This window comes from Astatotilapia calliptera, chromosome 3 (genome assembly GCF_964374335.1).
Source record: "Astatotilapia calliptera chromosome 3, fAstCal68.1, whole genome shotgun sequence".
In the NCBI taxonomy this organism is placed as follows: domain Eukaryota; kingdom Metazoa; phylum Chordata; class Actinopteri; order Cichliformes; family Cichlidae; genus Astatotilapia; species Astatotilapia calliptera.
This window is the reverse complement of record NC_137424.1, coordinates 70341410-70365027: the sequence shown is the minus strand read 5'-3', so window position 1 is coordinate 70365027 and position 23618 is coordinate 70341410. Positions and strand designations below refer to the sequence as shown.

General features: G+C 38.6%; 1 protein-coding gene and 2 long non-coding RNA genes across 6 annotated transcripts in view; all 3 read right to left on the bottom strand.

Moving 5' to 3' along the window:
- LOC145425734 (coxsackievirus and adenovirus receptor-like) overlaps positions 1 to 10074 on the bottom strand; it is a 312252-nt gene extending 302178 nt beyond the window's left edge. The window contains exons 1-4 of one of the 4 annotated variants that reach the window (XR_013906461.1): positions 9558 to 10072; positions 4630 to 6812; positions 2044 to 2286; positions 1037 to 1805 (exon numbers count right to left, since the gene is read on the bottom strand). Coding sequence is in view for 1 of the 4 variants with exons in the window: in XM_080299065.1 (XP_080155191.1) it covers positions 9558 to 9630 (73 nt within the window). In the remaining 3 variants the exon portion in view is untranslated. Of the gene's footprint in view, positions 1 to 1036; positions 1806 to 2043; positions 6813 to 9557 lie in introns of those variants that run through there. The other 3 variants (XR_013906462.1, XR_013906460.1, XM_080299065.1) reach the window with 3 other exon arrangements.
- A 2136-nt stretch (positions 10075 to 12210) lies between these two features.
- Positions 12211 to 13202, bottom strand: LOC145425759 (uncharacterized). The gene is made up of 2 exons (XR_013906495.1): positions 12962 to 13202; positions 12211 to 12455 (listed from the first exon to the last, which is right to left on the bottom strand). It is a non-coding gene; the product is annotated as an uncharacterized LOC145425759 (long non-coding RNA).
- A 5759-nt stretch (positions 13203 to 18961) lies between these two features.
- LOC113011030 (uncharacterized) lies at positions 18962 to 23488 on the bottom strand. Its single transcript, XR_013906477.1, has 4 exons — positions 23349 to 23488; positions 23110 to 23200; positions 19505 to 19589; positions 18962 to 19174 (listed from the first exon to the last, which is right to left on the bottom strand). It is a non-coding gene; the product is annotated as an uncharacterized LOC113011030 (long non-coding RNA).
- Positions 23489 to 23618: the final 130 nt, after the last annotated feature.

Here is a 23618-nt window from a genome sequence, read left to right as displayed (position 1 = left end):
TATTAATCGTTAGCTTACTATGCAAACATGACAAGTGAAATCTCCCGCAGCAAGCTTAAACATGTGAGAGGTTGATCGCGCAGAGAATCGCTGAGCTTATGTGAGTGCGTGTGTAAAAGCATTTCAGTTCTGCTGAGCCAAATAAGACAGGTCAGGGTGAAGAAGTGACAGCCAAAGAAAAGCTTACCACAAAACGGAAAAGTTATGACAAATCAGACTATAAGGCAAAAAGAAAGTGCAGCTTTATGGTTTCATGGGCAAAAGAATTTCTGTGGCTGCGATATGATGAGCTAAATAACCAGGGCTGCACATAAGTGGTCCGCAGGTGCACATTCGCTGTCAAAATAAAAAACACGCACAAGGGTTAGGGTTAAATTTAAAAACTGTACTTTTGAGTTAAAATATATATTTATAATTTTAATAAATGACAAATTAAAAAGGCATGAACATTTTATTTTGTATCGAAAAAATATCGAACCGTGACACCAAAGTATCGAACCGAACCGAACCGTGAATTTTGTGTATCGTTGCACCCCTAGTATATATATATATATACTCATCTCAATCTGTTTCTCACATTTTATTTTTATTCAAGTGTCTGTTTTATCGTATGTTTGCACAAAGAGCCATAGCAATTTCCTAATGTTGTAAATCTGCTCAACATTTGGCAATAAACCCTCTTCCTGATTTCTGACTCAGCTGAGACTGAAGTTGGATGAGTGATGAAACGTTTCTCCCACTGAAAATGTCCAGATGAACAGAATCACCCTTGACTGAGCATCAGGATTACTGTGTCTATGTTGTGCTCTGGTGAAGGTAGACGGGCTCCTTGATTTAGAACTAGTTCAAATGTGAGGTCATATTGTGAGCTGCTAACCTCCAGGTTAGCCTGCACTGTAGTTGATAAAAAAAAGAGGCAGTTTTATATATGTAACAGGGAGGAAGAATACAGAATAATGTAATTGGACCAGTTGTCCAACGATTCTGATCCACTACCTCTGAGAGGCAGGTCTGTAATTATGAGAAGCAGAAACAGTTTACACATGGTTATATTTATCTTGGATCCATTCAAGGTGACAAAATCTGCATCAACAGTTTCAGGAAGTCAGAGCTTCTGATTAAAAAACAAAGTACAGCCACAGGAAATGTTGGAATAAAAAAAACACATTAAGTACTAACACATGTGGATCTTTGTTGGGAGAATATATAAAGGAAAGTAACAGTTGGACAGTAACAGACTGAAGTGTCTCCTTCATGGAAGGTAAAGTTCAATGAAGCTGAATCGTTCCAGGTCAAAGGGAGGAAATATTGGACCTGCAGCTACATAGAAATGTTTGTTTCTTTGGTTTCATTTTAATATAATTACATTTAAAACGAGTCAAACACCAGCAACATGTGATCAAAGGATCCTGAGTAATATCAGACAAATACTGTTTATATTCCAAAAAACTTTCTCCTCTTTTCTGATGAAAAATGTAAATTAAATGCAAAATCTGGACGTGTCTGACAGGTACCTGCTAAATGTTTAATATTACTGATTTCTGTCTTTCCACATTTTCAGTGACACGACTGAAAGCAAAGCACAAGAATCACAGTTAAGCTGACATTTCAAACAGGCTGAAATTCAACAGGAGGCTGGTGTGAATCCTGACTCTGCTGTTGTTTATTTTTTCTGTAGATCAAAAAACCAACAACAGCAACAAGAAGCACAGCAGAAAGAATCAGACTGACGATCAGTCCAACAGATCCATCCTTCTTCCCTCCAGCCTCCTTCCCTCCATCCTCTGTGTCTCCTCCTGTCTGACCTGCAGGTGAGAAACAGGTGTGAGGTGTCAGCTGTCAGGTAGGTGATGAGTGAAGAACAGAACAGAATCAATTTCCTCTTCAAACTGCTGTCAGACATTATCTACTGCACTCTGATCACATCACTCAGACCAGCTGCTTTCTACAAAGTCTCATCAACAACATCTTTAGAAACAAACATCAACAACCAGGAAGCAGCTTCACCTCTGATCACACACACACTCAACTCTACTCACTCACCTGGAGGATCAACTCTTGGAGAGCAAGCATTGTCAGGTGATGGCGCAGCAGCTCTCTGATGGACTCGTCAGATCCTGAGTGATTACAGCCGGATTGGCGTCCTTGCGGTGGTGCCGTAATGTTTGGTGATAAGAAAAAATTCCAAATAATTCTGGCTATAGATTTTGTTTGGGCAAACAAAGGTACTAATAATTGACATCAAAGAGAGACAAAATGGCAAAGATGAAGAAAGTCGAAGAAGATCTGGAAGAGATTAAGCATTCACTTAATTCGTTAACGTCGGAAATTGAAAAAGTAAATAAGCAACAAGGAATATTAATGTCGATGATGGAGCAAATCAAAGAACTAAAAGATCTGGTCAAGGAGAAAGATAAGACAATCCATTTTTTGGAAAGGAAGGTGGACGACCTAGAACAGCAGGCTCGACTCGAGGAAATGGTCATTACAGGTCTGGAAACTAAACACAGAACATATGCGAGAGTTACCGAATCTGGGACTGGTGCAAAACGAGGAGAGGACGTGCCCCCGATGGAGGAGCTACAATCGTTGGAACGGCAGGTTGTGGAATTCTTTTCGAGTAAAAATCTTCCCCTGCATAGTAACAATATATCTGCATGCTATACTCTTCCTAGAAGGCACAAAAATGCTCCTCCAGCAATTGTAGTGAGATTTGTTAATCGAAAACACAAAGTAGAATTGCTGAGACGGTCCAGCCTTTTGAAAGGAAGTGGAGTATATCTGAATGAACATCTTACAAAAAGAAATGCAGATATTGCAAGACAAGCTCGTATTTTACGGAAGGAGAAAAAGATTCAAGCAACCTGGACCAGGAATTGCAAAGTGATGATTAAACTGAATGGAACACCAGAAGAAGCCAAGGTTGTAACGATTAAGGAACTTGAGGAATTGGACAATTATACGTGATAATATGATTAAGATAGACAAATGGTTGCGACCAATTATGGCTATAACTAGTTTATTTTTGGCAAGGTCAAATGCTACCTCGGGAGGAAAAGGACAAAAGGAAATTGTAAAATTGGATATGGAAGATAACAAGATCAACGGACTTTAAAATATGTTGATAAATGAATGTGAGATTGCTTAGGATCTTTTCTTTCCTTTTTCAGTTTTTTTTTTTTCTCCTTCTTTTCTCTTTTTTGTTTCCTTCTCTTTCTTATGAGGTAATAGATAGCGCTAGAATAATTTATGCATTATGTTTGACGACACAGATTATAAATCATATGATTTTGAAGTAGGTATTGACCCTGAAAGGAATGTGCTTAATACAATTAATGTCACATGTGATTATTTTACAGAGGAGCAATTCAGGGATAAGGTTGATATAGCCAATACATTTTCTTTAATTCATATTAACTGCAGAAGTCTTTATAGAAGTTTTGCTTCGATTGAAGATTTTCTGTATAGTCTGAGAGGCAAGTTTCAAATAATTGCTCTGTCTGAAACATGGTTAGATGAGAATAAGGGTTGTAATTTTTGTATTGAAGGATACGATTTGTACTTTGTGAATAGAATTAAGACAAAGGCAGGAGGGGTGGCACTTTTCGTTAATTGTGATTTGAAATGTAAAAAAGTTGAATGTATGTCTGTTGTTATGGATGATTTAATGGAGTCTGTGACAGTAGAATTGGATATAGAAAAGAGAAGTAATATAATTGTAACGTGTATATATAGGAAACCGGGATCACAGATTGAGTTATTTACAGAAGCAGTAGAAAATTTATTGAGTAAGGTTAAGGGAAATAAGACTGTATGTTTGTGTGGTGATTATAATATTGATCTTTGTAAAGTGACAAATGATAAGGCTTCGTCAGATTTTTTTGAATTATTATATGGTAAAGGATTTTATCCTTTAATTATAAAGCCGAGTAGAATAACGGATAAATCAGAAACACTAATTGATCATATTTTTATTAATAGTTTGGAGAATAATATTGAAAGTGGCCTCATCATAAATGATATAAGCGATCATCTACCAGTCTTTTTTATTTTCGATTTAAATATGAAAAGAAAGAAAGAAGCTAGTTTTGTGAGTTATAGAAGGTTAAGAAATGATGAAGCAATTAATAGGTTTAGACAAGATCTCATGGAAACGGACTGGAAGGAGGTTTATGTTAATGAGGTCAACATTGCATACGGAGTATTTCTAAATATATATTTGGCCTTGTATGATAAACATTGTCCATTGATATCATTTAAGCATAAGAAAAAGAATATAAATATGAAACCTTGGATAACTAAGGGTCTTGCAAATGCGTGTAAAAAGAAAAATAATTTATATAGGGAGTATATAATATATAGAACTAAAAATGCGGAAATGAAATATAAACTATATAAAAATAAGTTGGTATTAATATTGAGGAAAGCTAAGAAAGATTACTATAATAAAGTTTTTCAGGAAAACAAAAATAATATTAAGGGCATTTGGAATATTTTTAAAGAGGTATTGGGTAATAAGAACACACCCAAAGTTCGGCCTAATTATTTTATTAATAATAATCAAGTTGTTAAAGATAAGACCGAAGTAGCAAACGAATTCAATTCTTTTTTTGTAAATGTTGGACCTACCTTAGCAAATTTAATCAGGAAAAATGATGATCCAGGAGATGAGGAAGCCTGGATAGGTGATAATAGAATGGTTAATTCCATATTCTTAGCCGATACTACCATAAAAGAAATAGTAGCAATCGTAAAAAATTGTAAAAATAAAAAATCTACTGATTGTGAAGGTATAGACATGGTCATAATTAAAAAGACAATAGATTGTATAAGTACTCCTCTTTGTTATATTTTTAATCTTTCGCTACAGTCAGGAGTATTCCCTGACAGAATGAAAGTGGCAAAAGTAATACCATTATATAAATCAGGAGATAAGCATAGTTTTAACAATTATAGGCCAGTGTCTCTTTTATCACAGTTTTCAAAATTGCTAGAAAAACTCTTTGCACAAAGACTTGATAGTTTTATTGAAAAATATCAACTAATACATGAAAACCAATTTGGATTTCGTAAAAATAGGTCAACGGCATTAGCGTTGTTGACTTTTATTGAAGATATTTCATCTGCAACACATAATAATAAATACACAGTGGGAGTATTTGTTGATTTAAAAAAAGTTTTTGATACGATACAACATTCTATTTTGATTTCTAAATTGTATAACCATGGAGTGAGAGGAGTAGCATTGAATTGGTTAATGAGTTATTTAGAGAATAGGTTGCAATATGTTTATTATTTTGGCAATACTTCTGAAAGACTGAAGATTGTATGTGGTGTTCCTCAAGGTTCTATTTTGGGACCTAAACTCTTTAATTTATATATTAATGATATTTGTGACGTATCTAAAAGGTTAAATTCGATTTTATTTGCAGATGACACAAATTTTTATTGCTCTGGAGAGAATTTGAAAGACTTGGTTGAAATTATGACTTCTGAGATGTTAAGAATAAAAAAATGGTTTGATGTAAATAAATTATCTTTGAATCTGACAAAAACGAAATATATGATATTTGGCAATCGTGTAAAGGAGGATAAAGTCATTATGTTTATAGAGGAAGAATTGATTGAAAGAGTTACTGAATTTCGTTTTTTGGGTGTAATAGTGGATGAGAATTTGACATGGAAATCTCATATTGAACATATTAGAAAGAAAATGGTCAAAAGTATTTATATTCTGGGTAGTATAAGAGATTTATTAAATTATAAAACAATGCGTATTTTATATTTTTCTTTGTTTTTTTCATATATCAACTATTGTGTTGAAGTTTGGGGGAATACATATGAGAATACCATAAAACCTTTAAACCTATTACAGAAGAAAGTTATACGAATAATTCATAATGTTAAATATAGAGAACATACAAACAAATTATTTATAGAATCAAAATTATTAAAATTAGGAGATTTAGTGAAATTACGGACATTATTAATTATGTTTAAGGCTAAAAATAATATTTTGCCTTTTAAGTTACAAAGAGTATTTTTGATGTGTTCAAGGGGAGAAGAGAATAGAAGGAAATTTTATTTTAAACATCAGTTAGCCAGGACTACACAAAGATTAATGAGCACAACGGTTAGGGGTATAAGACTGTGGAATTCACTTCATTATAATTTAAAGAATTGTATAAATCTACAATGTTTTAAAAAGTGTTATATGTTTAAAACGATAACTCAGTATGAAGAATGCGAATGAATGTGATGTTGGTTTGGGATTCGACCGGAGAGAAATGTCAATATTAGTTTGTTCCTGATTTTTGGTGCCCATCGGTGATATAAGTTCGATGGTAGATAGGGGGCAGGGTTTAATAAGAATATTTTCTTCTTCCTGCTCCTTTTCACACATGGTTGTTGTGTTTTGTTGATAGAAGATGTGGTTGTTTTGTTTGATTTGTAGTACCAAGTGTGAAATAAATAAAAATGAAATGAAATGAAATGAAATAAAACAGATCTCTTCCTGCGTTTAGTTTCTGCCTGGACGACACGACACTCGTATCTTCCAGCGTCATTAGTTGTCACATTGTTCAGAATCAAGGACACGTCTCCATCCTTCATCTGTCTGTCCTGCAGATCCACCCGGTTCTTAAAAGATGGATGCTGTTGATCTGGATAGAAACGCTCATCCCGGAAGAGAAGCACATATTTCTCTCCCAGGTCAGCTCTGCTCCACTCTAGAACAATAATGTTGTTGTTGTTTGGAGCTCGACATGTCAAAGTGATGTCCTGTCCGGACTTAGCTGTTATGTTTTTGTTCTCTGAAAGAGGAAACAGCACAGGGCAGAGAGTTTAAAGGTCAAAATATAACAACTCACTACACCAGGCAATGAGAGTGAAGGTCACTTGTGTCGAACCTAATTTTTCACTGGCACTGCTTTAAAAGTATGTTCTAATAGAAAGGTGTCTCACTTTGTTACCTACCTACAATAAATAAACAGCTAATTGAGATCTCATGTTACTGGTGAAGCAGAAACCTTAAGCCACAGTCTGAACATAATTCTGTATTTCAGTGTTTGGACTCAGACACAATGTTCCCATCTGGTAATGTGTTTCTGTTTGGACAGCAAATGCAAACATGCTGTAAAATCCCAACTGCACATCAATGGATCAATGCACATCAACCTTTGGGTTGGGTCAATACTGATTGGCTGATTAAGGGTAAGCACAAGTATTGGAGCTACTGGGAGTTCACCAGCAACAGAAGATTTAAAAAAAAATCATCGTTGTTAAAAGAAACACTGCATGAAAGGCTCAGAGTGGCTGCAGTGGACACTAGTTTTCACTTCAGCTCTTTGTGTGTTATAACTTGACTCTTCTCTGTGGTTGGCTGAAGATCAACAAACAGCACAAGGAAGATTTGCCCACAGACCGGTTGTACCACATACACTGCCTCCATCAACATCAAACACTGTGCAGGTAGATGAGCCGTCCGTCTGCCTTCATATTACTGCACTGAAGCATAAAAGCAGCATTAGAGTGGCAGCTTCAGATGCCACTGCTTTGCTGCAGCAGCTGCCTCTATTCAGAGGTGATGCCACCACCTGCTGAGCAGAGCTGTCGTGATTAAACACTGAAGGATATTAATCACATGCACATTTGTGCAACCACACACAAGAACTTGAGTTGTGGTTCATTTGTAAGGCTCTGGAGAGATACAGACGACACTGACAAACGAGGCATGTTCAGTGCAAAGAATCTAGATATCCTCCTGCTCCGGTAACTTCAGGGTTAATTTGGGGTTTTCTGTACTACAGACGTGTAGTTAAACAGCTATGAAAGACCCACCCTACTGACTGAGCAATCGTCCAGCATTATCATCAATATTCCTATAATCAATATAAAGTCTTAGACACAACTGTTGCTATTTTTGAGGGGATGGTGTCCTTTAGGGTCAATAGACGTCCAACATCTTATTCTGACTGATGAATAACTCCTGAACAGAGAAGCATCCAGGTAGCAGACCAGCCTCAACTATAATCCATCATATTCACGTGTCTTACTGATAAAACTGTGGAATTAAAACTCACACAATAAGTGTTTGTGAGCTTTTCTTCCTTCCTTTAAATAGGATACATTTTATTAACAGCTCTTCTCCAGTCTCACTGACCAAAACATGCACACATTTATACAGCACGTTTTACACTGAACTACAGCACAGAGCCTTTCCTCTACATCTGATTATCTACAGCAGATTTTATGTATAACCTCTACATATGTTTAATGACCTTGAACCCTTTATCCTTCCTTTGCACAATCAGCTGCTGTTACACTAATCACTGTGACTGTTTTGATGTTGCCAAGACATCTGTTTCATGTGAACATGTAAGTGCATCCTGGAGTAGTTTAGGGCGACTGTTTATTGATCCTAAAAGGAAACTGCTACTTGTCTATCTGATCAACAGTATTTGGGTACATGAATCTAGATAACTTAAAGAGACCCTCTATCAGTGTTGCCAACTTATAACTAATGAACACACACACACACACACACACACACACACACACACACAAAGTAACTCCCCCAGAGCGCCAATTTCGGGTCACTGTTGCCAGTGTGGAGCAGGGTTGGAATTGTGACATTAAAAAAACAACATTTGCTAAAAGAAATGTAATTTGTAGTTAAATAATTCTAACTGCCTTTTGGACGTTTTTTACTCACTTTATGTCTCTTCCATTATTTCTGTCTCCAACAACGTAGGTTACAATTACATTAGCATGACCAAATATGCAAATTAGGTGATGATGTCATTTAGCGACTCCTAGTGACTTTTAGGACAACCAATAGCGAATTTCATTACTGAGGAGTTGGGAACACTGCCCTCTATATGTTGAACTCTGCAGTACAAGACCAAGTTCTCAGAGTGAAGCGTATTTAACAATTCTCAAACAGTAGCAGTGCAGATCAGTAGCGTCTTCCATCCGAAATGGGAAGTCAGCAATTTCTGCTTCTTAGTCAGAATTACTTTCAAATAGAAGTACAAAATGAGGCAGTGCACACAAACAGTATCAAACCCGAAACGTGTAATCTGTACTTTCACTTTTGTGCTATTGTGTCAGCATTGTGCTGTACGGCTAGCTACAGATAGAAAACCAGCAGAATAACAAATCAGTGAGATCTCCAGCATGTAACAGGTCGTTGGTGTCCATCCACATCCATGGACTCCAGTTAGCTAGAAGCAACATAAATAGTGTTTTCTTTTCTTTTCTGACTCGTACTGGAAGGTAGTTAGCTCAGGAGAGACGTCACAGTACAACCTCCACCAGACCTCTGAGGTTAAATAAGCGTAACAAGATTTTAAATTTTAAGCTTTTACTAATGTTTACAGGCACTGCTGCCATCTTGGATGGTGAATTCAGGATTATTGGGGATTTTCACAGGTGGTATTTGAATGCTGAATTTCGTACTGTAACTCGTTACTGGGTTACATAAAAATAATTCATAATCCATCTTAGTTTTTATGTCAGAGCGAAAGTGATTTTGGGTTCTCATAGTTAAATCTCACCTGCAGAGACAAACAGGAAGAGACCGACAAACAGCAAAGTGGAGAAAAACAAAAAAGATGTTCGGCGAGACATTTCCGTAGCCTAGCTAGCTAACACTTCCACCCAAACATTAGCGGACGTCACATCCGTGGGTTGGAGACAGAGTGTACGATCATTTCTTTTTTTTTTTGATAGTTTTCAATTATATCTATATTTTATAATATATTATAATCACCGAGAGGCCGCAACAGCTCGAGACGAGAAAGAAATTAAAAGAATCGAAGGCAACAACAAAAAACTGAGTTCTCTACTTCCTGTCTTCACTTTTTCTACTGGAATAAAAGAGCTGATGCAGAGTTTTTATCTAAGTGGTGACGCCTGCCGTTCAGGAGAAAACTGCAGAAAAACTGCTATTTGACGCAGTCATGTCAGGTTGATTTGGGTTCCAGAGATTCATATTATTGGGTTTTTATTTACTGATCTGATGATGGGGAACTGGGGTTTAACTTCTGAAAGTCACAGAGAAACTTTGATTTCAGTGAACTGCAGATAAAATTCGATAAAATCCAAACACTCAGATATGAAAGCTGAGCAAAGAGTAGGCTAGCTTTCGCTGAGAGTTTGGTTATCTGATAGCTTGGTCCATTTTTTAAAATTTGAAAATATTGAAAAAGTAATGAAAAGTAACATAGCACTAGTTTATTAAACAGCAATGCCTAAGCAGTCCTTAGTTTCGAGAAGAATAATCGTTAATCTCTCCTGTTCTCTTTCTTACATCTTTTCTCACTGAGTTTCTCTCCATGAGAAACAGTCCATCCCTGAAACAGTGTTTTCTGATATTTGTTGAGATGTTTGAAACATGTACTTTGAAATTACCTGTCACTTCCATCCATCCATTCTCTTCAGCCTATCCTTATCAGGGTCGCAGGCGGGGCCAATCCCAGTTGTCATAGGATCAGACCCATCACTGAAAAAAACAAAACTAAGGTTACTCTACAGTAGAGCTAGATAGATGCCGAATTACTGCAACTTGAACTTGATTGACTTTTGCAGCACGAACACGTGACAGGAATGACAGAAATGCAGACATGTCTACAAATGTTTTGGCAGCACAGCTGGGAGGAAAGCAACAAATTGCAGCCCAAAGATGATCTGGCTGGACATTAGCTAGAAATTAACATGATAGCCTCATGTGACAAATCGACATCAGTCACATGGGTGTATCAAACAGGGGCTGCAGAAAGAAAATAGACACATATGAGAAAAGTGACCCACTGAACCCAAATCAGCTTCAAATTTTGAAAACTATCCTGGGAAAACATTCTTACCTATGACCAAAACCTGGAGAGTTGAGTAAGCTCTGCCGTGTGGTGGCAGATTTCAGTTCTTGTGTGTTAATCACATATTTAATCATATCACATTAGTTCTAGTAATTTCACTTTCTGACTTAGTTGTATGCATGTTCACTACAGAGGGGCCTTGTGCTCTGCACACACAGTGAGACCATTGTAAGGGAGACATTAAATAGATAGTGAGACTCTTTTTGCTTATCGAGGGATGCGGATGTTTAAGTAGGGGCCCTGTTATGAAGTTGAAGGTCTACAGGCATCCTGCTTGTAGGGAGGTGACGGGTGGTCATAACTTTCCTTGGAATGGGGGGGAGTCAAGGATGAGTTGGACTGAAGGTATAGAGATAAATGATGTGCTGTGGAACGTTCTTTATTTGACAGTGTTTGGGAAGGTATAAAATTGTTCATGGGCGGTGTCTTTCCTCAGAAAACTGTTTGGTGTTAGACCTGAACGTTTTCTCCACATTGCAATGTGTTTATTAAACCCACTTCAAATCAAGCTCACTGGGTGTGTTGCAGGTTATTGTTAAAATTTCCACAACAGCAGCAAAGGAAGCCCAGCAGAGGATGTACTTCCTGAGGCAGCTGAAGAAATTCAACCTGCCAACACGGACGATGATGCAATTCTACACTGCAATCATCGAGTCCATCCTCACCTCCTCCATCACTGTGTGGTACGCTGGAGCCACTATCAGGGACAAACAGAGACTGCAGCGTGTTGTGCGCTCTGCTGAGAAGGTGATTGGCTGCAGACTCCCATCTCTGCAGGACCTGTACACCTCCAGGACACTGGGGCGTGCAGCTCGGATCACAGCTGACGCTTCTCACCCTGGACACAGTCTGTTTGACCTGCTCCCCTCAGGCAGGAGGCTCCGGTCCATTCGCACCAGAACCTCTCGCCATAAGAACAGTTTCTTCCCCTCTGCTGTTGGACTCATGAACAATAACCGTATGACTGTTCCCACCACTAACACATGACCCTACGCTGTGTTCACTGCATCATTCCATGTTTGGCACTGATCACCACCTGCACTCATGTATATATCTATCTACTTAGCACTTTCAATTCTTATTTTTATGTTTATTTAAGTGCTGTCTGACAGTATGTTTGCACTAAGTGCCGCAGCAATTTCCTAATGTTGTAAACCTGCACAACATTTGGCAATAAGATTCTGATTCTGAAATGAGCATTCCTTTAAATGGTGAGCAGTAGGTTTCCATATAGTCTGTTTTACACCTCGACCAAACAAGAAATACAAAATGAAAACATTTCAAAACAAATCTCAGACATAATGTTGAGTCTTTTGTATGATTTGGTGTATCTCAAATTAAAAAAAAAAAAAGGAATAATCCAAAAAGTAGTTATATTAACACTAAAACACACAAGAAAATAAAGTAAATTATTCCTCCCAAACAAATCGTATAAATTCCAAAAGCCCAAATAAAATCCTAAAAGATACAAAAGACAAACAAAACAGAAAGCAGAAAGTCACCATAAAAACAGCAACAATGAAGTCAAACTGGAAGCCAAACATGGAGTAGAAAACCTGAAACTCAGTCCTATGAAAACTACAAAGGAACAAACACTCAGTATTGTCAGAAATACACCCCACTATTAGAACAATAAAGCAATTAAAATTGAGCCAAATAAAAATCAAAAACACAAACCAAACAGAAAAGACTGAAAGAGAAATCTTCAAGACAACTCAAAATCCCAGGAGCTGAATCAGGGATCATGTCAGAATCTCCAACATAAATAGTGCCCTCACTACATTTCCTGTTTGTCATTGAGTTGATTTTCTTCTTTATATTGTGTCAGATAAAGTCTGACAGCTTTGAATTAAAACTTATTGAAATAATTTCATATGATGTGTTTACACAGATGAAACCAGCCAACAGTAAATCAGATGCTTCACACTAACTCCACATGACATTCATCTGTAACCAGGAAAGTGAAGCTTTAATCCAGTTCAGATGGATTAACATGAACAATCTGTTAATCCACTGAAGCTCACAGACTTCATCAACCTGTCAGATTATCTAAAAGACTGAAAGACGTCGTTTTAAACACTTACTGTTGTTCTGAAGGATCTCTGAAACCCTCAAACACTCTTCTGATCATCAGGATGGAAAAATTATCCACTGAGAGCAAATAGAAAAAAGAAAGGAAACAAACTTTGACGATAGTGATTTGGTCTCTGGCTGCACTAAACAGCCCCAGTGAACAATCTAACCCGTATTTCCTTGTCAGCTGTTTAATACGACACACCTTAGACCAGTTTGACTTCATAGCATTCCCGGACTGACTCAGCTGACTGGATCTGAGCCGTGTATTTGACAAACAAATACCACAAACACACCTAAAGTAGCAGAGAGGTGACAGCAACAGGAAGTTAATTCTCTGGCACAGGTGGATGTGTAGACTTTGTAGACTGTCTGTGTGTTTAGAGTTGAGATAAATGATGAATGAAGGGTCTCATGACAAAATGATAATAATAAAAGTCAAAGGTGTTTTTGTATCCAATAAATATAGACACTAATAAGAGAAGACAAATAAAAGAAGAACAGTTAATATTAAACACACACATTACAGAAAATGTCAAAGGAATTATTCTAAAATATACTGTTGTACCTCCAGAGTGTACTGATTAACGTAAAGGTTGCTGGTTTGATTCCAGCTGGAGACACAAATCACTGCTGGACTGTCAGGAAGGGCACCGGGTGTAAAACTCGGTAAATCAAAATAAGGGGCACTAACTGCTGTGGGGTCGTCATGTGACCAGGAGCAGTCAAATGTAACTACTTTCTCTTTTACTCAACAGTGTTGAATGTAACAGTGTTGTTACTTTCATCTGTACAAAGTTTGTGTAAATAAGTTCTCACAGACAGAAAATCTGTGACACCTCCCACCTGACCACTTCAGAATCAGCTGAGGATATTTGTACAATCATTTATTAAAGGTTTTTAAATACTACATATATATTGGAATTACATACCCTTGCACTAAACAGCAGTGTTGGTTAAATATGTTTATCATTTTGTGCCCTCATACATATAGTTCAGGATATACATACATGATATTTTCAGGGCTAAAAATCTTTGTTAAACTCTGTTTCCAAGTATTCTGAATGTTGACATTTCCTCTATAAAGATCTGAAGGAATCTCTAAACACAGTTTTGTGGTTGTGGTGAAGTGAGTCACATAAAGAGTGTCACATTTCATAAAATCCACAGTTTTGTATATACTGGTCAGACTGGTTCAGTGTTTGTTTGTTGTTGGTACAGCTGGACTCTGGGTGTGTCGGTGCATATCATCATATGAGCTTCATTAAAAGTAAATTCATCAAGGACTAAATGATTAATTGGATATTAACCAGATACTGATAATGAAAATTTTTGCTTCTTTTCCAGTTTATTATTCCTCCACCGAAACACGTCAGCATGATTAGTTAAAAGACAGCAGGACAGGAGAGAAGAGACGAGGAGCAAAGTGTGACCAAGAAGCAACGTCACAAGGTCACATTGTTTCTTTATGCTTGCAGTAAAACAACAACAGAAAATAAACTGTTTAGTCCGTAAACACTTTGAATCATCTCTGGACATAAAGGCCAAACACTGTTGATTTCATAGTAAAGTGCTGAGGATGCTGAAGGAGCTGCAGCGCCCCCTGATGGATGATAGAAAACCACAACCAACAAACTGACATGACTCAGTTGCACAAATAAATTAAAAGTTTTAAAACACATCTGTCTTTGCTATCAGCAGAGCAGAGCTACTGAATTATTACTTCACATTTCGCTGTTATTAGACCAACTTTTATTTGCTATGTAAATCAAGCTTTTTTGTGGGTGGTGACCAGTGTTGGTCAAGTTACTTGAAAAAAGTAATCAGTAACTAATTACTGATTACTTCCCCAAAAAGTAATCCCGTTATGTTACTGATTACTTATTTTTTTTAAAGTAATTAATTACTTAGTTACTTAGTTACTTTTCAAAAACACGATTTACAACCTGAAGAAGTGATAAAGCGATAGATCTTTCAGCCCAATTCTACTTTTTCTACATAATCCATCATAAAAAATGTAATCAAATGGAAAAGTCTCTTTCAGTTTTAATCTTTTAACTTTATGCATCAAGCAAAAATTTAATTATATGCAACATTCTCTGACTTGAATAAATTAGTTTAACATTTAAACCTATTTTCTACACATACCAGCACATAAAATAAAATATTTTTTGTGTTTACACTCACTCTTTCAAATATATGGAAGTAAAACACAGCAGAAAATAAATGAAGTCAAAGACTAGCGGTCCTGTTGCTCTATTTTCACCTGTAAAGCAGGACTGCGGTAGGCGGAGGTTTACCCTGGTGCAGGTGTGCTGCGGCGGTCAGTGGAAGAATCCGCGAGTTTCTCTGTGAATTTCCCATTACGTCATTGTGCACTCGGTGCTTGCTTGGAAGTTTAGGGGTTTTTTTCGCTGTAAAAAGAAGTTTTCTTCCCACGCACGATGGACGCTAATGTTTTTGTCACTTTTTATGGAATCAAACTCAAAGTAAGGTCAGTGCTGCACGCTCATACTCTCTCCCACAATCGATATGTGATCCATTATTGATCTGCACACAGCTGTTGTCTCTAACGGCGCACTCGCTTACCTCACTGTCGTGAGACATTCTCACAAAAAATCACGGTTTTAGTAACGCAGGAAAAGTAACGGTAATCTAATTACCGCTTTTGCAATAGTAATCCCTTACTTTACTCGTTACTTGAAAAAAAGTAATCAGATTACAGTAACGCGTACTGCCCATCTCTGCTGATGACACTCAGATCTATATTCAACTGAAGAGAAGCTGTCCTGCTCCACTAGACCCCTTACTTCAGTGTCTGAGTGAAGTTAAATCCTGGATAGCCTGTAACTTTCTATATTTTAATGAAAACGAAACAAAAGTGACAATTTTTGGACCAAGTAGCAATCCTAGCACCTCCTCATGTTAACCTGCACAGTCTTAAGCCTTTAGCACCGCTCCCAAAAACGGAGGCAAGGGGGAGGAGATCCCGTTTAATTGGTTATGAAAGGGGTCAGAAATTTAAGTTCCAACATGTGTGTTGTCCACGGAAAACAAATTTGTATACACTGGCTTTTAATGCAATATAAGAGTTATTTGGTATTATTGTTATGTACTAATATTATAAGTTATTTGGTACTAGTTATTTTGTATTTTTGTACATTTTTGGACTTTAGTCAAAGTTGCTGTTGTACGGAGCCCCGCAAGGGACATGGGAGAAAAAAGAATTACGATGAACTTTTGCAAGATCTCGCAAAACTAACTCGGGATCTCGCAAAACTAACTCGGGATCTCGCAAAACTAACTCGGGATCTCGCAAAAGTTGAATTCCAACAATGGCGGCAGCTACTTGTAATATTACTCTTTCTTGGTCACAAAATAAACTTTTAAGATATTTTGAGGCGTGAACGTAGCTGTGTAAACTTCAAATATCTGCTCGGTTTACAAGACATTACATATTTGCAAAAGTGCTCCGACGTTTTCGGAGATGTCTGACAGCCACCATCTCGAAGCTAACGGGAGGTCGAGACCTACTACAGCCGGGAGGAACACCGCTCTCCCGGCACATCGTGCCTCGACCTCCCGGTCAGCTTCGAGCTGGCGGCCTCCGAAGAATGCGGCTAAAACTTTTGCGAGATCCCGAGTTTGTTTTGCGAGACCTCGCAAAAGTCCATCTTAATTTTTTTTCCCCATGTCCCTTGTGGGGCTCCGTACTGTTGTAATTAAATGTGCTTTATAAATAAATAAATAAACGATTAACAAATTTAGTTTAGGAGATGGTGACCACAGACTATTGCTCCCTCCTGACTCTGTCCTGAAGTGGTTCAATAATCCACCAGAGGGTGCTGCAAAACCTCATGAGTGGACTACATCTGGTGAAACTGATCTTGGCCGCCAAAGGGCCGTCAGTCTTTGCGGTATGTGGGCCATATGTAAGTTGTGTGCAGCCATGGGCCAGTTATATGCACACTGCTGGCCCTGTGCAGGCCCAGAAAGGTTTCAGCTCTGGCCCCGGATTTCGGCCTAATGTGTACCTTAATCAAACCATGTAATAACAACATGTGCCACAACATGCCGAGACTCTAGTCAGACAGCGAATGGACTGATTCTTATATAGAATCTTATACATACACTTTCTCTAAAGTGAGTGCTTTCTAAATACAATAACATTCTTAACATGCAGACTGGAGGAAACAGGGATTAAACCACTAACCTTCCAATCAGTAGGTGACCTGCGCTTCCTCCTGAGTTACAGCCACCCACTGGCAAAGATGAGTAAACCCTTATTAGGTTTTGGATTAAGTGGAGGTAAATAGGAACATAAACAGTGCCATCATTGCCAGACCTGGCCCACATCTGGTCGACATACACTCTGTCATGACACCAGTTAGTCAGAAGTGCCAGCTTGATACCAAATCTGGGCCAGAACTGCTTGCTATGTGGGATTAACATTTAAACGTCCTGATCTGGGGGATCCTAAGATGCCAAGAAAAATGAGATCCTCCCGTTTGTATCAGTAGCCTCTTAACACCCACCCGTCAAATCCAGTGAACTCTTTAGATTTAGATTCCCATCTATACCTTTATAAAGTATTTTCAGCCACACAGAGATCTTATAACAGAACTGAAACATGGCATTTTTAAAGTTTCTGAAATTGTTAAGAGACTGAGTAAAATGCAAACTGGTTTAATGGTCAACTGTTTAAACTGTACTGCCCTCCAAGGTGCTCAGGAACTTTTACTCATGCACCATAGAGAGCATCCTGACAGGAAACATCTTAACCTGGTTCGGGAACAGCACCATGCAGGACAGACGAGCTCTACAGAGGGTTGTGCGATCAGCTGAGCGCACCATCCGCTCCGAGCTCCCTGACCTGCACTCAATCTACAGCAGGCGGTGCTGGACCAAGGCCAGGAAGATTGTGAAGGACCTCAGCCATCCCAACAACGGACTGTTCTCTCTGTTGAGGTCAGGAAAGCGATTCTGCTCCCTGAAGACCAACACAGAGAGACTGAGGAGGAGCTTCTTCCCGCAGGCGATACGGTCTCTCAATCACACCACCACACAGTCCTGACCCAGACATATAGTTCTTACACACACACTGGACATTCTGGACATTGTTTTCACCTCTTCACTTAAATCACTTTAAGCATATTTGCACTGCACAAGACACTTACAAATGTGGATTGCACAACACTGGACATTATATTTCTTCATTTCCATTTAATACTTGTACAAAAAAACTTTTTGCTGCTGTTATTGTATATATATATATATATATATATATTTTTTTTTTTTTCTTCATATATTCTTATATATTTCTATACTGTGTATTGTGTATTTTGTTGTACAGTTATTTCATTTTTAACTTTAATTTTTATATTTTATTTTATTTATTCCTTCCTAGTTAAATTTACCCTTTTTAATTTTCATATTTATTTCCTATCTTATTCATAGCCTCTTCTTTTTTCTTTAGGTCACGAGCAGTTGTGTAAGCATTTCACTGCATATCATACTGTGTATGACTGTGTATGTGACAAATAAAATTTGAATTTGATTTGTTTTGATTTGGTTTCACCAGTAGATGGCGGAAAACTTTAAAAGTCATTCACGACTATTTCAAGCTTCACTGAGAGGTTTCACAAGAGGAGCTCTGATTCAGGCAGTGTGATCCAGATGGAAGCCCAGACTGAGTCTCATGTTTATCAATTTATACTTTATCACACACTAAAACACTTCATTTCTTTACTTTAGGTCAGACCACTGAGTGTGAGACTATAAATATTGACAGGGTAATGAACACTAGTCAAACATTCACCATGTTAAACCTTCTCTATACTTATATCTTCCTGATAAAGTGCAACTGAACATGCACAATATATACTGTACTGTTCGGTACTGGTGTTTTACTTTGTTTTGCACCCGCTGAATGATGTCCCTGCTGTTTATAGTGTGCCAGTTGAAGCTTAATTTTTATTCCTTATTTCATGGTAAATAAAAATAAGATTGAACAAAGAGGGAATCCCAGAGTTTATTGATCCTGCAGAACTTATATGGAACGCTTTTACAGGTTATAGAGGAAATTAAAAAATATAAATAACATGTGGATGTCCTCTGGTCTGAGGTGCTGGGGGAGCAGTTAGAGACCAGCAGCTGGACGTCAGTGGTTGGACTGGTGGACTACTTCAGTGAAGAGTAGACGATGTCTGGCTCTGGTTTAAAGTCTGAACACAAACACACACAGTTCAAAAAACAGCAAATATTATTACAAGCTTTGTTGTTCAATCAAGACCTCCAATCTCCACCTCTCTGCATCACACACAGTCCCAGTTCAGACTTTACTGGGACTAGTTCAGAAATCAATGAGCTGTCGACACTCTAATTAAAGTTTACAGAAGTCAAACCTTGAGCTCAACAACAATTTGCTCTTTAACTGCATTAAATGACATTAAAAAGTCAAACATTTGGTTACGTGGTTAGCTTAGCTTAGCACGATGGTTGGAAACATGGTGAGCAGCTAGCTTGACTCGGTTAAAGATAAAGAGCAGCTGTACCTGGGCCTCCTTGTTCTGATGTTTGTTTGTTCATAACTGACATCTTCAGTTCTCACTGCTGAGTCGACTGCAGCTGAATTTCTGTCTGTGTAATAAATAATAGAACACATTTGCATTTCTGTAGGTGCACAACTATAAAACTACATCATCACACTACAGCAAAATGTTTTAATTAATGAGGGGATTAAATATATATTTTTTGAAAGCTCAGCACCTTTTGTACTGTTTTTTTTTCTCGTCTTCACACCTTTGCTCTGAAACACAAAGTGACCACAAAGAACTGTGGGGTGTTTCTGTGTACGGGGCAGGTGGACGACCACAAAGCTGCCAGTGAAGACTGACACTCTTCACCACAGAGTACAAATCAAACACTTTTCACAACATGAGCACTAATATTAGACACACTGGTATGCTGTGATGACTACTGTTATACTAGAATTACTACTTTATTTAAAATAAAATTATATATAAATACTGAGATAGATCGAGTTTAAAATGTCGGAGTCAAAAAGTCAATTTAAATGAAAACTGAATAAAATGGAAACAGTGCTTTATTTAATTAATATTGACCTTGAATGGATGGTGATCTGTGTGGAAATTTTATTAAAATGCTTTTCCAAATTATGTCTCCGTGTTCCCTCCTGTTAAAATAAACAGCTCTGTGTTGAAACACCTGCAGCTGAAGTGTTTTCTTTCTATCAGAAACAGGATGCTGGACGACTGCAGAGCTGTTAGCTTCAGTTAACCACAGACCACAAACACACAGTCCAGCTCACAGTGAACAACACTCAGTAAGTGTGAAACATGCAGACGGTTGCACTTGACTAAGTTTTACTTACTACCATCAGTTCTCAATGGAACTGACTAAGCATTTCTAATTTTAAATGAAGCAATAAATGTATCACAAAAGTATGAAATTAAATATTGTGATTTCAATGTTTGATTCTTAAAATCTCACATGGTAAGAGTAGGAAACAGTCTTCATATTGACCTTGAACTCAAATACTCAGCAGCCATCTTTGTCATGCATCTGGGCAGATATTTGTGCAGTTATTTTAAAGCCCCGACCTAAATGACAGGGAGCTTCATAGCTTTCAATTGACAGAAAAAAAAAAATGCATGTTTAGAATCATCAGTGAAGTCTGATAAAACTTGTGTAAATAGATTGGTTATGTTGCCCTGACTCAAGATTTACCCCACAGTTATCCTTCAGCTACATCTGTGTGAAGTTATGTGTTATATGTCTTCATTAGAACATTAAACAAAAGGGAAGCTTTTCAGAGCTGAAACATAACCTGAGAAAACCTGCAGTTCCTTCAGTGTTCACAGGTACACATTAAATTCCCCACGCGAGGGAGCAACATTTTAGACAATGTTTTCACCAGCCAGAGAGAAGATTACAAAGCCCTCCCCCACCTTGGTGCCTCTGATCACATCACTGTTATGCTAATGTCGATATTTTTGTGGCCAGAAAGATCCTCAGAGGCACTGCAAGACTGCTTTTCCTCCAAAGAATGGGCGATCTTTAAGTAGGCTGCCACACACGACAACACCACAGCTATAGAGAAACTGTCATTGCCTACATCTCAAAATGCATCGATGATGTCACAGAGACCAGGACTATCAATGTCCGGGCCAATCAGAGATCATGGCTCAGAGGTTAGGTCAACAGGCTCCTGAGGGGGAGAAATGCAGCCTCAAGAGCTGGGGATGAGGTGAACCTAAGAACGGCAAGGGCAAACCTGTCACGTGGCAGCAGAGAGGCGAAAAAGGCAGTACTCCAGGAGGATTTCACAGAGCTTTTGCGGCAGCAGAGATACTCTGAGGATGGGCAGAGTATCGTCAGAGTGCCGGTCCCACCTCTTTATGAGATGAGCTAAAGAAATTTTTCTTGAGGTGCAGAACCTGACCCCCACACAGAGGATCCCTTGCCAGGATCAACACATGCAAAGCCCCAGGTCCTGATAACATCCCAGGACGAGCACTGAGGGACTGTGCTGTGAAACTCACAGATGTCTTCACAGACATCTTTAATACATCACTGAGCCAGGCTGTCGTTCCCGATAATGCAATTTCAGCTTCACTCAGCCCTCACACATCTGGACACTAGAGACTCATATGTTAGAATGCTGCTCATAGATTTCAGTTCAGCGTTCAACACCATCATTCCCCAACAACTCATTCCCTGGATCTGCTGGGGATCAGCACCTTGCTGTGTAACTAGCTGCTGGATTTCCTGACAGGAAGACAGCAGACAGTACGGGTTGGCAGAAACACCTCCGGCACAAGAACAATGAATACAGGGGCTCCCCAAGGATGTGTGTTGAGCCCTCTTCTGTTCACGCTGCTGACCCACAACTGCACACCATCACACAGCTCCAACATTTTCATCAAGTTTGCAGACGACACAATTGTGGTAGGTCACATCAGCAACAACGATGAGACCTACTACAGGAGTGAAGTTAAACATCTGGCCGAGTGATGCAGCAACAACAACCTTTCCCTGAATGTAGAGAAGACTAAGGAGATCATCATAGACTCCTGGAGAACTCACACCCTGCACACCCCACTAACCATCAATGGTGCTGCCGTGGAGGGTAAGCAGCACCAAGTTCCTGTGTGTGCACATCTCAGAGGATCGCCACTCATCCGTCCACCAGCTTCTTCAGTATGTTGCCATCAGGAAGGAGACTGAAGAGCCTCCGGGCCAGAACCAGCAGACTGAGAAACAGCTTCATCCATCAGAGTGTCTCACACACGAACTCCACACCTGCACTCACCTTGTTAGAGTTGTTGTTTTGAGATTGTCATTTGTGCTAAGATATATATAATCATTGTGTGTATGTGTGTTACTAGGTTTTATAAGCTTCTGTGCAGACATGAGATGAAGGAAGCACACACCTAGACAGGCGTATACTTTGCTAACACACGCATGCCCGCTTAAGACTGTCACGTGTTCAATCGAACTATGTGTAACTACATATTCATGTAATCACTGTTGTCAATTAAAGAGGCAGGAAAGGGGAAGTCAGCCCAGGTTGGCTAAGTTCAAGTGAAGACTAAAGAGCTATTGACCTTGGCCGGCTTCCCTCGCGAGAGAAAAGACAAAGAGCGCCGTCTTGTCCTGTTTTGCCGTGCAGTTGGTTGTCTCTGTTCCAGTGGGGTTTGTGCCTTAATAAACCCAACACTGCTCTTCCCTCTGAACTCCACAAACATACAAACTCTGACCCACCACCATTGCCCTTTCACTGACTGCCCCACCCCCACTTGCACACGACATAGCCACAGTCACTATGATTGTGTTGGACACTGCTGTTTATATAATTGTATGTTATTGTGTGATGTTGTAAATAAGACGTTTATTTTATTTGTATCTTTTTTTCTTCATATTAGTTTAGTGTACACTGAGGGCCATGAGGTATTGTCAATTCAAATTCTTGTGTGTGACTGTACATATGGTCTTTGACAACAAAGCTGACTTTGACTTCACTTTTGACCAATGCAGAGAAGAAAGAAAAGAGATGAGACTGATCAACATGTTTACTACGATAACAAAGAGCTGAAACCTCAACATGAACTCTTCTATGAAGAAAACACAGTACTACCTCTGCGTCGTCTGATTGGCTGTTTTTGAAGTTTTGACATCACAGTACATGACATAAGTGATGATGTCATCTTCTTCAGCTTCTTTTCCATCTGTTAAAATTTTCCAAAATGAACAATTATGTAAATTAAATATCTAAACAAAGATTACATTTAGGTTAAGTTGTTACTGTGATCATAGTGAATGTGAATTTTATTCTAGTAAACAAACAAACAAAAGATCAGGAAGTCTGAGTCTCACCTTCAGGTTTCCTGTGAACACATTGCCTCACCAGCAGAACCACAACACAGACTGATCCAACACATGACAACACAGAGAGAACAAAAGGTGAGGTGGATGTAGGTTGAGGTGTGGATGTAGGTGGAGGTGTGGTGGTGTGTTCCCCTAAAATAAAGCAAACACAGTCATGAAGTTGTCGTCACATTGTGAATGTTGAAAGCTGCAGAAACACAGACAGGTGAGTGTGTCACCTGTGACAGTGATCCAGCTGGATGGAGACTCTCCATGACC